Source organism: Triplophysa dalaica, chromosome 4, assembly GCF_015846415.1.
Source record: "Triplophysa dalaica isolate WHDGS20190420 chromosome 4, ASM1584641v1, whole genome shotgun sequence".
NCBI lineage: Eukaryota > Metazoa > Chordata > Actinopteri > Cypriniformes > Nemacheilidae > Triplophysa > Triplophysa dalaica.
Window position 1 is genome coordinate 1,809,658 of NC_079545.1, and position 15,252 is coordinate 1,824,909.

General features: G+C 37.9%; 1 protein-coding gene across 2 annotated transcripts; it reads left to right on the top strand.

Annotated features, from left to right (window-relative positions):
• Positions 1–5,004: 5,004 nt before the first annotated feature.
• On the top strand, positions 5,005–10,767 carry mepcea (methylphosphate capping enzyme a). Of its 2 annotated transcripts, XM_056746995.1 has the most exons (6): positions 5,005–5,438; positions 6,011–7,675; positions 7,742–7,848; positions 8,949–9,167; positions 9,410–9,533; positions 9,644–10,767. In XM_056746995.1, exons 2-6 carry the CDS (start codon positions 6,043–6,045, stop codon positions 9,694–9,696), a joined length of 2,136 nt encoding a protein of 711 aa, XP_056602973.1. In that variant the 5' UTR covers positions 5,005–5,438; positions 6,011–6,042; the 3' UTR covers positions 9,697–10,767. The 2 variants fall into 2 exon arrangements, with proteins under 2 accessions (XP_056602973.1, XP_056602972.1); XM_056746994.1 differs by having other exon boundaries at positions 6,011–7,848.
• The last annotated feature ends 4,485 nt before the right edge of the window (positions 10,768–15,252 follow it).

The following is a 15,252-nucleotide window of genomic DNA, read 5'->3' on the forward strand; positions in this document are numbered from 1 at the left end:
CATTCCTTTTGTGTTATTCTCGGCATTCTATTTTCCTGTCTGTAGTGCTTTACCGTACACAAATGATGTAAATATATTTATTTTACCTTTTGTAAATTGTAAATTAATTGTACATTTATCACTTAATAAAGCTCTATAATTTTGTTATTTTAAAATGGTATTGAATTCGTTTATAAAAAGTTTGAACCACTGCAACCTGAATTTTTGCATGATGTTAGCTCACAAATAGCACTTTACACAATATAGATTGCTTCAAATCAGCTTCAAAGTCATTAAACAGAAAAATGATGCATTCTAATAAATCTAAAAGGCCTAGATTTTAATAATAATTCTCAGCCAGGGGACCAGGGTCCACTATTAGAGGGCCTCAAGATCATAAAATGATATAAAATCAGACAAAAAGCATCAAAATATGCAAAGACAGCTAAAATCAAGATACATCTTCTCTAGACGTTCATACAACTCAGGAGAGTTCTACGCATCGCCGCCAGAGGGCGCTGCTACGTCCTTCATTAAGCGCTGTCAGCATTGATCTCCAAGTAATAATGGTAATTGTAAACGCAACAGTTTTAGTTCATTCAAATTTTGTATTTAATAGCGCCTTCATCCCAACGCGAATACGAGGACTTACTCTGTTTGTATTGTCTTAAGCCAATGACCCTTGAATTTCGCAATTTGAGTCTATATCATTTAATGGGTTAGGCTTTCCTGCATTCCTGTAGCTCAGTGGTAAGAGCCTTGCGGTTGTGGGTTCGAGCCCAGGGGATTGCATGTACCCAAGTATAAATGTATTGGTTACTGCAATGTATGTCGCTTTGGAAAAATGCATACATGTAAATGCAAATGTAATGAGTAGCCTATATAATGTATATTTTGATAATTATCAGACTTTATTGTTATTTTATCAGACAGAATTATCAGAAATGTTACAGCGTTTGCTAACTGTACTGTAAATAGCTATAAAAACAGCGCTGAAACAAGAGAAATTACATTTTGATAAATGGAAGATAGAATTTAAAGTGACACTTAAAAATAGATCAAATCCCCTGACTTTCAATGTGTGAAAGGACTTTTTAAAATTCCATGAAATTCCATGACACCTGGGAACCCTGTCTAAAGGTTCCAAGCTGCATAAAAAGAAATGTTTTCAAAAAGAAGTCAAAAAGTTTGGATCTTACGTAAGTGCCGGAGACAAATGAATGTTAACGCACGTGCAAGGTGTGGGGGCTTTGGGGGATTGAGAAGTCCCGTTTTTCTGGGGAGTATTTTTTATAAATGAATATATATGTGTGCGCGTGTGTGTTTCTGTTTGCGCACAGTTTCCCTGTCAAACAACTAGAAAATATCAGATCAGGTCGAGAAATAGTTCAAACGCCTTTCTCCCATCCGCGTCTCCACGCAGGCGCGCAACCGCGCACGCGCAGCACAGCTATAGCCGTGTTCGCCCCTTATCTCGTATATAGTGCATCATATCAGGTGTCTGACATGTGTTTGATACATCAGGCAGAGAGCCGCATGTAGTGAAGCCATCCCTCTCTTCCAGAAGACTTTATCTTGGTGTGGATGTGAATGATGAACAGACTACACGTGCATCGAATTCACAACTAATTATCCAAAAGACAGAACGGAAAAATTGTTTTGCTAACATCCATCACTAATGAGCCAATGAGTTAGCTAAAGTTAAGTTAAGGCAGTATATCATTCATTGGCATACATGCTAACTTAATGGAGAAACGACAGCTGAATACAGTAAAATGAATAACTTCTTCAGAGTCGCCTCATTGATCTGCAGAACAGGCCTTAAGTAATTAAAATTTGCTAACTTGCATATATTTGTCAGGCATACACTCAAAAAAATAATATGTTGGACTAACTTAACTTTTTTATGTCAACTGGTTGCACGTAACTGGATTACATTGAAATTAAATAACATTTTTTATTTCAGTAAATGTAAGTTAATTGCTTAAGGTAAAAGCAATGTTGTTTAGTTGAATCAATTTAACAGGCTTTGTTTTGTTTTAAACTATTGAGTTAATTAACTTCAGTTATCCTAAAATTTATATTTTTACGTTCAACCAAAATAAATTCTACAGTTTCATTCAGTTCCTGTTTATTCAATGAATTTATTCAATAATTTCAATAACTTTTACAACATTTTACAACAAGAATAACTTGTGTAATCTCTAAAGACTACCTTTACTTTTCAATATCAAAGGCATGTACATTAAAAAAAATTTCCAACAAGAATAACTTGTACAAACTCTGTAATCTCTAAAGACTGCCAACCTAACCAAAGGCAACACTTTTCTGAACAAGGGTAACCACCAAACTCAAAAATATAACTAACTCTTTAAAACTTTTAAGATAAATGAACATTAAACACTAACAAGTGTTTATTTTTACTGAAAAATGCATAATATAAAACACTTATTTAAGAAAATAACTCTCAAAATGCAGTGTACGCAAAGCATGCTGGGAAATATAAGTCCTCTGCCCTATTATAACTATTTTATGTTAACAAAACACAACTCCTTTATGTTGTCCCAACATGAATGGATTCAGTTATATGACTAAACATAAAACAATCATGTTGTAACCATATTTTCCAAAAGTTGTGTTGATTTAACTTAAGCAAGTCAAGTAAATTGAACAGGCAGCAAAAATATTTTTTTGAGTGTAGGAGATGATTAGGCTAAACAAAATAACTAAAGCATATCTCCAGTTATTAGTGACTTCCATCAAGAGTCTTTTCCCTTGAAATGTTTTGTTTAAATGTGCAAACAGGTTTATATGCAGCCTGTTTTGGTTAATTTGGAAGAAATCTACAGAATCAACAACGTAAGTTGAGAGTACAGTAGGGTTTAAAACAAACACCCGAATGTGCTTTTTTGGAAATTTCCTTTCCATTAGAGCAGAAGAAGACATGATAGCAAAATAGACCAATATCTCAAAATTGAACTGTACATTAGGCTAAGTGTCCTGCCTTTAACAATAACTTGATCATTTTGATGTCAGACTCCATCAAATAACTATCAATTTTATATGTTGTGTATGCTGATAGATCTAAACAGGCCTGCCTCAAATGTGAATCAAAGTTCTTGTCACCATCAGTGTGTGTGTGTGTGGTAGAGTAAGTGTAATTAAAACAACAACAATAATAAAATAATTAGTTAAGCTCCTGTATTATTTTTATTTTGCCAATCAATTTTGCAGGTTTTTGTCCTGTAAAATAACAAGTTAGCACCAACTGCCTTTTTCAGTTTAGTGTGAAGGTCATTGTTGGTGTCCCAATAATACCCAAATAATTAAAACTGTTTATTGGTTTGTGCAAAATAAAGAAAATTATTATTAAAATTATATCCTTTTCCATTCTGTAGTCATTCATTCTGAATATAATTGAAAATTTAGCAAATAAAACATACACATTGTGGCTTAGCTTCTTTTGTTTTTGCCCGTTCTTGCCATAAAATTAGTGAATTCTAAAGAGGACCATGGTCTCTGTGTGAACTGATTATTTTGTAGACATTGTTGAAAAATGAGAAAACATGAAACAATTTGGTGAGTGTTAGGGATTCATAAAAATAGTTGTTTTAATATATCTAACATTTTGTTTAGATTTTTTACCTTCTTCCATTTGAACCAATGTCTGCGCACGTCCCTGTGTTACAGTGGAATCTATGTAGTCTATTTGTTAATAAACAGCGATATAAATGTTCAACTGGTTTGCACTTTATCTGCCATGTGCCAATTGTCACTTTATCTCTCTTTATTTTTATTTTTTTATTGTTCTACAATGTCCTCATTTGTATATCCATATAGTTTATATGTACATATCGTTAAATCGTATTTATCTTTATTTCAACGTCTACTGTCAGCGTTTAATGTTATTTGTATGCACCAAGGGTCTGAGAGTAACGCAATTTCGATTCTCTGTATGTATGTACTGTACATGTGGAAGAATTGACAATAAAGCACACTGACTTGAACTTGAATAATGTATTAATACGAAATTTGTAAGTTTATAAGACAAAGCTGTCTGGTTTTAAATAAAGGAATGGATGACTTTTGCCATCAATAATAATATGAAGTATGCAGAATACAGAACACATCTGTTGGTAGAGCTCAATTTATGAGCAAAGATGAACTGCCCTCTGCTGGACAAAGAGATTATGCATGGGTGTTTTAATTTTTCCGCTCCAAACAAAACAAGTCGATTTTTAAAATGTCGCAGTAATATGATTCATTTTTATGTCTCGTGTTATTTATCTGACAGTGACATGTGTTATTAGTGTTACTTCTCAAGAACGTTCACATTCGTCTTTCATCAAACGCAGTCGTGGTTAATGTTCGAAGATTTGTAGACTGCGCAAGCCAGTTGTATTCAAAATTAACATAAGACATAATAAAACTACAAGTACCAGCGGACGAAACACGCGGGGGTAGGAACTGGCAGCTTCGGTTGTCAATAAAAAAAAAACAGAAGCAATCTGAAAATAATGCAACAAATACAAGACGAATCATTAGTTATCCTACGGGGGAGGCAGATTGTATAACTCTTTCTGTTCATCCTGCGTCGAAAAACACATTTATTAGCATGCTGGCCTGTGGAAAGAAAAGCTCCTGAGGGCTTTTGGGGTTGCCTGAGCGTAAGTGTGTAACACGTGAGCCTAAAGCACATATGTACAAAACTATGCTATTATTGTAACGAGGTGAAATAAAACATATATAATATACCTGTGTTTTTTACGACGTCCGACCACAATTCATGCGTTGCTGCAACCTGTTAACAAAGTTGTCCTTTTTAACGCAGGCGCCTGCATAGGGCACCAAGAAAAATAAAAACTAGGGTAATCCCACCCCAAAGCTTATCTTATTGGTCATTGATGCAACCGTTTCCCAAACATCAGCGTCTTATTGGCTGTATCAGCTGCTAATCAAGGCGTCATCGGACACTTATCGTATAAATTCCGCCGAAAGCCCCGTTCCTCACAGTGAGACGCTGCAATCCTTTAGTAAGTTCAGTCAATGCGCTCGGTAGTTAACAGTTAGCATAAATAAATTAAAACAAAACTGTAAGGCTCATTGTTATCCGTACCTCCACAAAGCCTTGACGATATTCCAAAACTGTAGTATTTTGCATTTGAATAAGCTTTATTTTGAAGGGGCGTGTCCTCTGAATTTATTATTTTGATTCTGGACGTGATGTCAGCGGACAGCTGCGCGCGCGGGCGCTTGCTCGTGCACCGGCGCCGTTAGTGCGGGATGTGCGAGGACAGCAGTTGCAACACCATACAGTCTGTTGTAGGTTTTTTGTCCTCCGTGCAACGTTATAAATACGGGAGAGAGAGGCAAGCAGTGTGCGGTGTACCTCTAAGAGATCGCGGTGAGAGAGCGCTCGAGCCCCGGGCTGTGTGTTGAGGAGCATTGATCCTGTTTAGGTACATCTTTATTTTCTCTCGTATATTTTCTTGTGTTAATCGTGCTGTCTAATGTATTATTAATGAGTTGGGGGCGGGGTCATACGAAGTAATTATTACAATAGTGACGAAGACGCGGACAGTAAATTTGGGTGACGTAGAACCCGACATTTACTTGCTACTTGTTAGCAGGATCTGACATCAGTCAAACTGTTTCTACTCTGCACTGTTAACTTTTATTTTACTTTTAAATTGTATTTATTGGTTATTATTTTATGAATCAAAGTGTTTGTGTTAAGCTAAGTATTAAAAAGGAAATCTAATGTGTACCGTTTACAGACCATGTTATGAATAAAGAAATTCCTACAGTTTTTTTATATTTGATTCTCAAAAGCCAATTTTTGATCGTTGGTTTATTATCAATACTATACTTTGTCAAAACTATGTCTTATTATTGTTGCTAAAATTCCAGTAAGGATCTTTTGGAATCAGAAATTCCATTAATAGTTCATTTAGGCTTTTTTTATGAATACTATTTATTAGTTTTTAATGCGAGAGCAAATTCGCCTGACTCGTTTATGTTTTTATTTCAGCTTCACGCCCTCTTCAAATGCCAACCTGAAAAATGATAGAGATGTCTGTTGTCAAAGAATCTGTTTTATCATGTGAGGGGAACACAGAGCTCCCTTCCCATCAGCCCTCCGAACTCTCTAGAAATGATACCAACGTCCTCCATTCACCCGGAAAGACAACACATACACACCTCTGCAAAGAGGATGGTAAAGAGACTGAAAATGTGACATCACACCAGCACACGGAGAGCATCGCTGATAACAGTGTGGCGAGTGAGAGTGGCTTGCTTGAGGCTGAATTCTCCACACAAACCCAAAACGGTACCCTGCAGTCCAAACAGCAAACGCAGAGACTCAATAAGCGGCGTAGCACTATGAGTGCCGGTTTCAAGTACCCTGGTTTTGGTAAACGACGACGCCGTGCCAACTCTGAGAGCAGCTCTGTACTGCCGACAAACTTCCTGCTGGGCGGGAACATTTTTGACCCGCTCAACCTCAACAGCCTTTTGGATGAAGAGGTGAACCGGGCTCTCAATGCGGAGACACCCAAGTCCTCGCCATTGCCGGCCAAAAACAGAGACCCTGTAGAGATCCTGATACCCAGAGACATCACAGACCCCCTCAATCTCAACTGCCCCAGCACAAGAGACCGAAGTTTGCTGATGTCTCCACTGAAAAGCGGTGGCAGGCGAAGACATAGAAACAAGCACCACGGAGCAGGAGGACGAGGTTTGAGTGAATCAATGGTGTCGCAGCCTGAGTTTTCCGAGACTAACGGCGGCTCAGCAGCACAAGTTGATGGAGCCACATCACTCTCCACGTCACACGAGTCAGGCACAGTGGTGGACCGCCTTGACTCAGAGACTCTGAAAGACGACCAAACACTTTTGAGCTCCACTCCTGAGGCCCAGAGTTCAAACAAGCCCAATTCAACCACAAATGGTGATGATGTGAAAGACAAAAGTGGGAGCACTCCACCTACCAATGATGCCTCGACAGCACCACCATCCACAAACCCCACCAACCCTTTATCAAACAGACAGCGCAAACGCAAGCGTCCCAGCGGCCGAATGGATACAGATTGTTCATATGGGGCAAGAAGCACCGGGAGTAATCCTCAATCCTTTCAAGCTGCAGGTTCAGGCCGTGCCTCTGGAGGTGCCGACAGACCCAATCCAAACCATTGCAGGTCACAGTACAACAACAATCAAAACCAGCAGCAGAAAAAGAAGTTTCAGTACGGCAACTATAACAAATATTACGGTTATCGTAATCCGGGGCTGAGTGACGACCATCGAATCCGCGTTTTCAAACCAGAGTGGTTCAGGGGGAAGGCCGTGTTAGATCTGGGCTGCAACACCGGCCACGTGACGCTGTCCATTGCCAAGAACTGGTGCCCGGCACGAATCGTGGGTCTGGATATTGACGGGTCGCTCATACATGCCGCCCGACAAAACATACGCCATTACCTCTCCGTAGTCCACACGCAGCAGTCCCGACGTTCAGGGGAAAACGGAGAGAGGGAAGAAGAGAAGGATTTAGCTGGAGAAAAAAGCAAGAGAGAGGAGAGAAATGAAGAGAAGCGTGCGCCGACAGATGAACATGTAGCGATGGAAGTGGCTGAGAAAAGCAAGGAGAGAAAAGGGAGTGATGTGGAGAACAAGTCCACAGACGACGATCGGAAAGGTGAGAGTGGGAAAATGGAGTATGGGGATTGTGTAGGCCTCCCTGATGTGAAGAATTCGTTCCCAGTGTCGCTCAGGATCTCAAGAGGACCCATAGCTGCTCCCCCTCTGCCTGAGATGAGCGCAAACAATCTTCCTCCTGGAGATTTCCCTGCCAACATCACCTTTGTCAAGGTAAGACCGAGAGCGTTTGAGTTCACTGTCATATCACATTTGCACAGTTTAACAGGCATTACAATGTAAACATCAATTTGCAAAGTGTGATCTATAAAACGAATATACAACGAATATGCGATACTGTATGTAAATTCTTACTGTACTCATGCAGTGTGTATAATAGAGTAAAAAAAGAACTAAAAAACAATCTGTGTAATGAATTCAACTCATTATGCAACAGATGCATGCTGATCTGTCATCCATTTTAGGAGCTGAGCCTTATAAAGCCTGCTTTGATCACAGAGGTGTGCCAAAAGTGTGTTATAATAATACAAAAACTGTTTAGTTAGTCTAAATGAAGTTACATAGATTTGTTGCTTAATTTATGTTGCAGAATGAAGATAAACGTCTGCTTACTGTTAGTTTGTGCTTACTGCGATCACAAACTTTCATCTTTTGTCAGATTACACTCTGTTTAACATCCTGCATCTGTGCTTATTCATACAAGTACATTTTAGCTAAATATCTGTCTCAAATTTGTTTATAAAGCTGCAGGAATTTTTTTATTTCAAATTTTTTTTCAGTTTTTATATGTATAGGTATGTGTTTAGGTGAAAATATTTTTTGTTTCATTCTGTAAACTACTAAAACACAGTTTATATTTGCATTTATTGGCATAAAATGAAAGCTTGAGAAACAGGTGAAAATAACAGAAAATATGTCTTGTAATGTTTCTTGTCATGCTGTCAGTCTTTCACATTGCTGACGGAGGACTTTCTCACTCCCGAGGTTTGATTTAGTTGAAATTCAACAGACACTGGACTGGAATCACCACAATACATCTAGAAATCCTGATTAAATGAAAATTTGGTCGCTTCATTTTTATCTGTGAGATTTTGGGGTGTTTTTTATGTGGGCATGTAAGCAACCCCCACAACCACGTAGCAACACCTTAAAAATCACACCTTACTATCTGTAAAGTGATGTTTCGACATTCACACTCAGCTTGCATGGGCAAGCACAATTTTTTTTCTTGCGTGTGACTCAATAGGGGTCTGTGCAAATGCACATTTTTAGACATCAGTTTCCTGATTCTTTGTCTCTGTCTCACTTCACAGGGCAATTATGTTCTGGAGAGCGACTCGCTGCTACTGACACAAAAGGAGGAGTATGATGTCATCCTGTGTTTGAGCGTGACAAAGTGGGTCCACCTAAACTGGGGTGATGCGGGACTCAAGCGGCTCTTCCACAGGATTTACAGACACCTGAGGCCGGGGGGACTCTTCATCCTGGAGCCTCAGCCCTGGAACTCTTACAGCAAGAGAAAGAAACTCACTGTACGTGTGCTAGTAACAACCTGACATGTTGAGTGTTGCAATCACAAGCGGTCAGCTGAGACGTTTGACCTTTATACCCGCTGTTAGCACGCATCTCAAATGCATTTCCAGTGGCTGCTTGTGATTGGATATTATTGTGGGGAGGCGGGGGTCTGATTTTGACTACATGCATCACTTAACAGTTTTAAATTAGGGCATGTTGAGGTCAGGCTCATTCATCTTGTTTTTTTTTTCATTTCCAGGAGGTCATCGGTAAAAATTACCATAGCATTCGGTTAAGACCGGACCAGTTCTCCTCTTTCCTGACTACTGAGGTGGGCTTCAACAGTTATGAGCTCATTGGAACTCCACAGAATTTATCTAGAGGTCAGTGTTTTCGAATGCCACTTGTGCCTCAAATTGTATTTTGGTAATGAAACTGTGATGTTTTTGTAGCGTTTGTGTGTATTTCTCACTCTTTTCTACTTTTGTCTTAGGCTTTCAGAGACCAATCTACCTTTTTCACAAAGGACCCTCACCTCAGAAGTGACACCGCCAGTTTAGACCAGTATTTAAAACCACTGGAACTTTGGAGAATTTGTTTCTTTGAAATTGGGATAAGACTAGAACTGAATTTGACACGTTAAGAATTTGGATTTTTGATGGAAACTCACTGGTGCTGAGACTAAATTTCTCTCCCCTGGCATTAAAAGGAAAACCTCTGTGATGTTTCCACTGGTTCTGCTGAAGATGAGGCCTTCTCTATTAGCTGGTGTTACTGGTTTCTCTCAAATTAAAGTTATTGGGGGAAAAAATCTACGAAATGTCATCAAGTAAATAGAAATTCATTCATGTGGAGTGCAAGTTATAATGGTTAAATTGTGTGATGAAGATCTGTCCATCTTTTAAGCACACAGCAGATAAATGATCTTTCAGGATTTGTCATTTTTTCTTATGGTTGCAAAGATGTTTTTGATTTGTTTTAAGTTGTTTTGTTCAAAAAGATTGCACGTTCGCCAAAAAGTTCACATGAAGCTCTGGTTTCTTTTGTTGTTGCCATGGACTTGATTTTTCTTCAAGAAAAAAAACATTGCTTTTAATATAGATAGCAGTTTTCATTTTTACATAGAAAAGATTTCCACAATTTTAACATCTGTCATTTCAGCATCCGTTTTGGAGCCAGATTGAAGGCTGTCACTTTTAATAAACTGCCAGTAGCTCTTCAATCATTATATATTAGGTCTAAACAGAATATTATTTGCTCTTTGGTAGTTTTGAGGTTAAAGCGTGTTGTCCCCAATAAAAATTCCAGTTCACGGAAAGTATGTGATTACTTTTTTTGTAGTGGTGCGTCATGAAACGATAATGATTCTTATATTTTATCTTGACTGATTTGTCAATTAAAAAAGTTTAACCAAGTAGAAGTTGAATTCATCAGAATTTTGTAAAATTGTTTGTTCATGTCACTGAGGTATGACGCCTTGTTGAAAGTTTGCACTAAACCGAGGTCAAATTGGTCTACCATATTTGTAAACTTGATGGATCTCTAAAATAAGTCCTTTTTACTTCAAAGGACCGTTTCGAAGCAATTGAAAACTAAATAAACTGCAAAATAACATGAGATTGTCTTGTTGGTCTGTTTTTTTCTTTTCATGTGATTATAACCCATACCTCATCGTATTTTCATTCTCTTAGCTAAACACATCTCTTGTCTGCTTTGGGACGAGTGACTTTGGGCTGCTATAGAGCCAAGAGTCTTTAAAAGATGGGCCTACCGGGGGCCGTGTCACACTGGAAAAACGGAACGTAAGTATTTAGCCACTAAAACCCCTGTAGAGGTTATTGTGCCTTTTGTACAGAAAAAAACGCAGTCCCTCCTTTTAGTTGTGTGTTCATAGGCCATTCTTGCCCTCCCCAATATGGCGAAGGCGTTGACGCATCGTAGAAACAAACCAAAGTGCTTTAAGTCGGCATGAAATGGAAGTAATGATAGTTTTTTTGTCCGTATACCCAAGTGAAACGAATTCTGAAATGAACAGAATTATGTTGAAAATTGATTGGATCATTGAGTGTTGAAAGATTTAAATGCCACTATGCAGTCAGTCATTCCAGTCCGGCCCTCGTGACCAGAAGTGAAGAGAGGAGGATGATCTTAACGCTTTTGATTACAGATTACAAGGGCAATTTATTAAAATAATGATGAGCACTAATAAATTATTTATAAAAAATATGTTTCACCACTGTGTAAAACAATTTGAATGATACTAATTTATTTTATGCCGACTTTCATGTGGATGGAAAGACAACTGGAAGAGTTCTATGGCGTCAAGAGAATGAGTACCACGTGATACCCGTTACTTTTCTCAACGCAGATTTTTTAAAATCATGACCGAGTGTATCGCATTAAACGCGTTTGATACATACATAAATATACCAACGTTTAAGATCACTTTCCTTAGGAAAATGTAACATGTTTTATTTCTAGTAGCAGTGTAGTAAAACCACTTCATTTTCGTAAGGCTTGTCTAGACCTTTTATCAGAAGGTTTAAATTACATCTTTTTTTGGTTGCCAACAACACACTATAACATATTCATAACGAAGTTTTTAGTGACAGTTGTTGCGTCCTAATTCGCATACTATCTTTTCTTAATAGTATTCGAAAATATAATCAGTACGTCCCAAATCATAGTATGCTGAAATAAGTATTCTCAAAGTACCTGGATGATCTACTGTTTCCGGTGAAAATTTTTAAGTGTGGATCCACGGATATTACACACAACTCACCGCGAGAGGGCGGAGTTTAGAGACGCTACACTACATTAATACAATTAAATAAAACAAGCTTCGCTAAATTAATATATGTAAGTTTACTGTAAAAATACATATAAAACAATAAATGAATAAATACTTAAATGCAAGGAAGAGCTGTATTTTGAAGTTAAGGATCACGCTGTCGTCTAGGCAACTTCCGTTTCGCGTCACTATGTCCCAGTGCGTGAGTACAGTTTTGCTACGCACTTAAATGTCTTTACTTTCCAAAGCGATAAACAGTTCATACTTCAAGGATACAGTAAAAGTAGGCGAATTAGGACGCAGCAAGTGTTTTGAATTGATCTCACAAGTGTTCACTAGGCAGAAAGGTAGTCTGTGTAGTGTAGTATGCTATTTGTATTTGTTTTAATAAATTTTGATATTAGAAGATCTATTTGTAGTTCATTTGAGGCACGTTAGATTTTGACAGAAGGTCGTTTTTATTAAAATGTTTGTTTTTAACCTGTAAGGTTTGTACAAATTGGTGAATTGAGTATGTGTATAGAATTGTTTCATGAATTGTGTTGGAGAAAATTGTAAATGTCATTTTATTTTTGTAGACAAAATATAATTGTGCCAACACGTTAGTGTACATTAAATTCCTTCAGTACTATTTATAAAGGATCTCGAGCTGCTCAATAAAATAACTAGAGCACCTTTCAGCAAATTCTAGACAACGGATGATAACATTTAAGGTGATTTTATGTATAGCGCTATTCCATAGTTACATTTGTGTTATTCCGTTGTTGTGATGAGTTCATTCTAAAATGTAGATTGTTTTGTTTCTGGTCACTTTCTTGATGCAAATAATAACAAACAAACAAAATCATCAGGGAACGTTCTGTATAAGTTAGCCTGTTTGCTCCTTGTTTAAAAATCACCCTGCAACTCGCTGGTAATGGTATTTTCTGGTTGCAAAAAAATAAAAACTGAAAAGAAACGTTCGTAGGGCGTTGTTTTTTACCAAAATCTAACGGTGGAAATAAGATGCAAAAAAAACTTCACTGCAATATCCAAAACAACAACTAGATGGAGACATCGTATAATAAATTGCACAACTGTATCGGCATGTGTGTTTGTGCACATTAATAAGTGTGGCGTTTATTATTAATGTCCCTGGACCTATGTATTACATGTTTTTGTGCCTTTATGTACATAAATGTCCTTTTATAAGACTTGAAGTGTATTTGTGGGCTCCTTTTTATAGCTCCTATCGCACAGCATCTATGCATCTATCTGTGTAAATGTGTATACATATTTGAAGATACACAATTTAAAAACAACACACACACAGACTTATGTAACAGTGATGTAGGTGTGAATATGTAAACAGGTCAATCCAATTAAAGGTAGATTCTTACTAAACCAATAAAAGCCTTCCTCCATATTCATTGTCTCTTTTCTGTTTTATTAGCATCCAATGAAAACATCACTCTATCTCTCTCTCTATCTCTCTGTCTCTCGGTCTCTCTTAGAGCCAGCTTGCTTTTCTAGTGTACATCCTGTTCTCATTGCGTGCTGCTGAAACATGCATGAAAGCCTTTATATGTCGATCTATCTATCTGTGTGTCCTGCTTTAGTGACGAAACACCACTTGTGTGAAGTGTGTACTTGTTGTAGGCTGATACAGGGTTTTTATTTAGATTTGTGTACAGAAGTGCACACAGCAGGTTGAATATCCATCCTTCCCACCCTGGGGAATGGGAATAGCTTTAGTGCAACACCACTGACTCTCGCTTTGGTGGAATCACGGATGGCAGGCTATGATGGATGAAGGGACCCTCGCGTCCTCCACTCACGGGACTGCTGATTCAAAGGCTTTAAACTCAGACGTACCCCTCAAATAACTCGAATGGTCCAGTCCACAGATTTAAAGGCAAAGTGAAAAAGATTTTAAATGTAGTTGCCATTAAAGGGATAGTTCACAGAAAAATACAACTTCTGTCGTCACTTATTCACCCTCATTTCATTCAGATCTGTATGTGACTCTTTCTCCGGCATGTGCAACACAAAAGAAGATATTTAGAGAAACGTCTCAGTGGTGTTGTGTTCAATGGAAATCAATTAGGTGGGTTCGGTGTTATTTGGTCGCACACGTATTTCTAAATATCTTCTTTTGTGTTCTGCAGAAGAAAGGAAGTCATACAGGTTTGGAATAACATGAGAGTAAATAAATGATGAAAGAATTTTAATTTCTAGGTGAACATTTTTATAAACACTTAGCTTTTTATTAATAACAGGAATCCTTTGCTTTTCAAGGACGGGAGGATGTGAATACACATGGTGAGCAGATTAATGTGTCAACAAAGGCGTAAAAAAAGATGAAAGCTTCACTTAAAATAGCCTCTTAAATCTCTTGCCCTCTTTCTCTCTTTAATGGCTTTACTTTTTTATTTCAGAAGAATGAATCAACTTTTCCATCCTGATTTTCTTGGTATGCTGCCATACTCATACTATTTCCACAGTATGTTTTGTGAAGCTTGCTTAAATGTGGACTAACCAGAGGATGCTCTATCCCACAATGCAACGCCCATGACATTGAATTGTTGAATGTGTTCAACGTGAAAAAAAAATGTGTGGCTCACTGGCTGTTTGAGTATGATCTCGCTTACTGCATATTGTGTAGTTTAAACTGCCTACCTGTAAAACATCTGTAAAACAGTATGTAGTGTGCTACACCGATGTCACATGACCTCAATCCGTCATATGTTTCATTTAAAAAGAGCAGGGAATAAAAGTGAAACACATCAACTATGCGAGTGAAGATGTCATATAACTTCATTATAATGGATATTGAAGGTCATGTTGAGTGCATTCAATTGTGGAATTGTGGGTTTCAAGCAGTGTGCAAGGTGTAATGTGCAAATGTGTGTACGCAAAGTATTCGCACTTCAAAAATGAGTATGCTATTTCTAAAAGTATCCATTTGCTCTCCATTAGGTCTCATTGATGTGTAGGAGAAATATTTGAGATTATAAAGCACTTTCATCTGTGATTTTTCTTTCTTATGGGTAAAACTTCTCATGATAAAAGTAGGATAGTCTGGTGGAGTATGAATGCTACTGTTTAAAGCGTTTAAGCACGCAAGAAGTACTGTTGGTATGCAGTATACCAGTTAGATCACCGATTTCACTAAAGCCTCTGCCACATGACAGCAGTTTGGCTATTTACACAGAAACAACTCTGCAGCGTTGCCAAGGCAACGGTTACAGAAAGCCTTGACAACCGGAGTGCCCTTGTTATCCTCCCCCTCTCCGTGTCGGTCTTTTACGGCGAAATCGTTTATTCTCTCT

Coding starts and splice junctions, on each gene's coding strand:
- mepcea (XM_056746994.1), top strand. CDS start 6,043: ATGATAGAGATGTCTGTTGTCAAAGAATCTGTTTTATCATGTGAGGGG. Junction 7,849..8,948: donor CCAACATCACCTTTGTCAAG/GTAAGACCGAGA, acceptor CTCACTTCACAG/GGCAATTATGTTCTGGAGAG. Junction 9,168..9,409: donor GCAAGAGAAAGAAACTCACT/GTACGTGTGCTA, acceptor TTTCATTTCCAG/GAGGTCATCGGTAAAAATTA.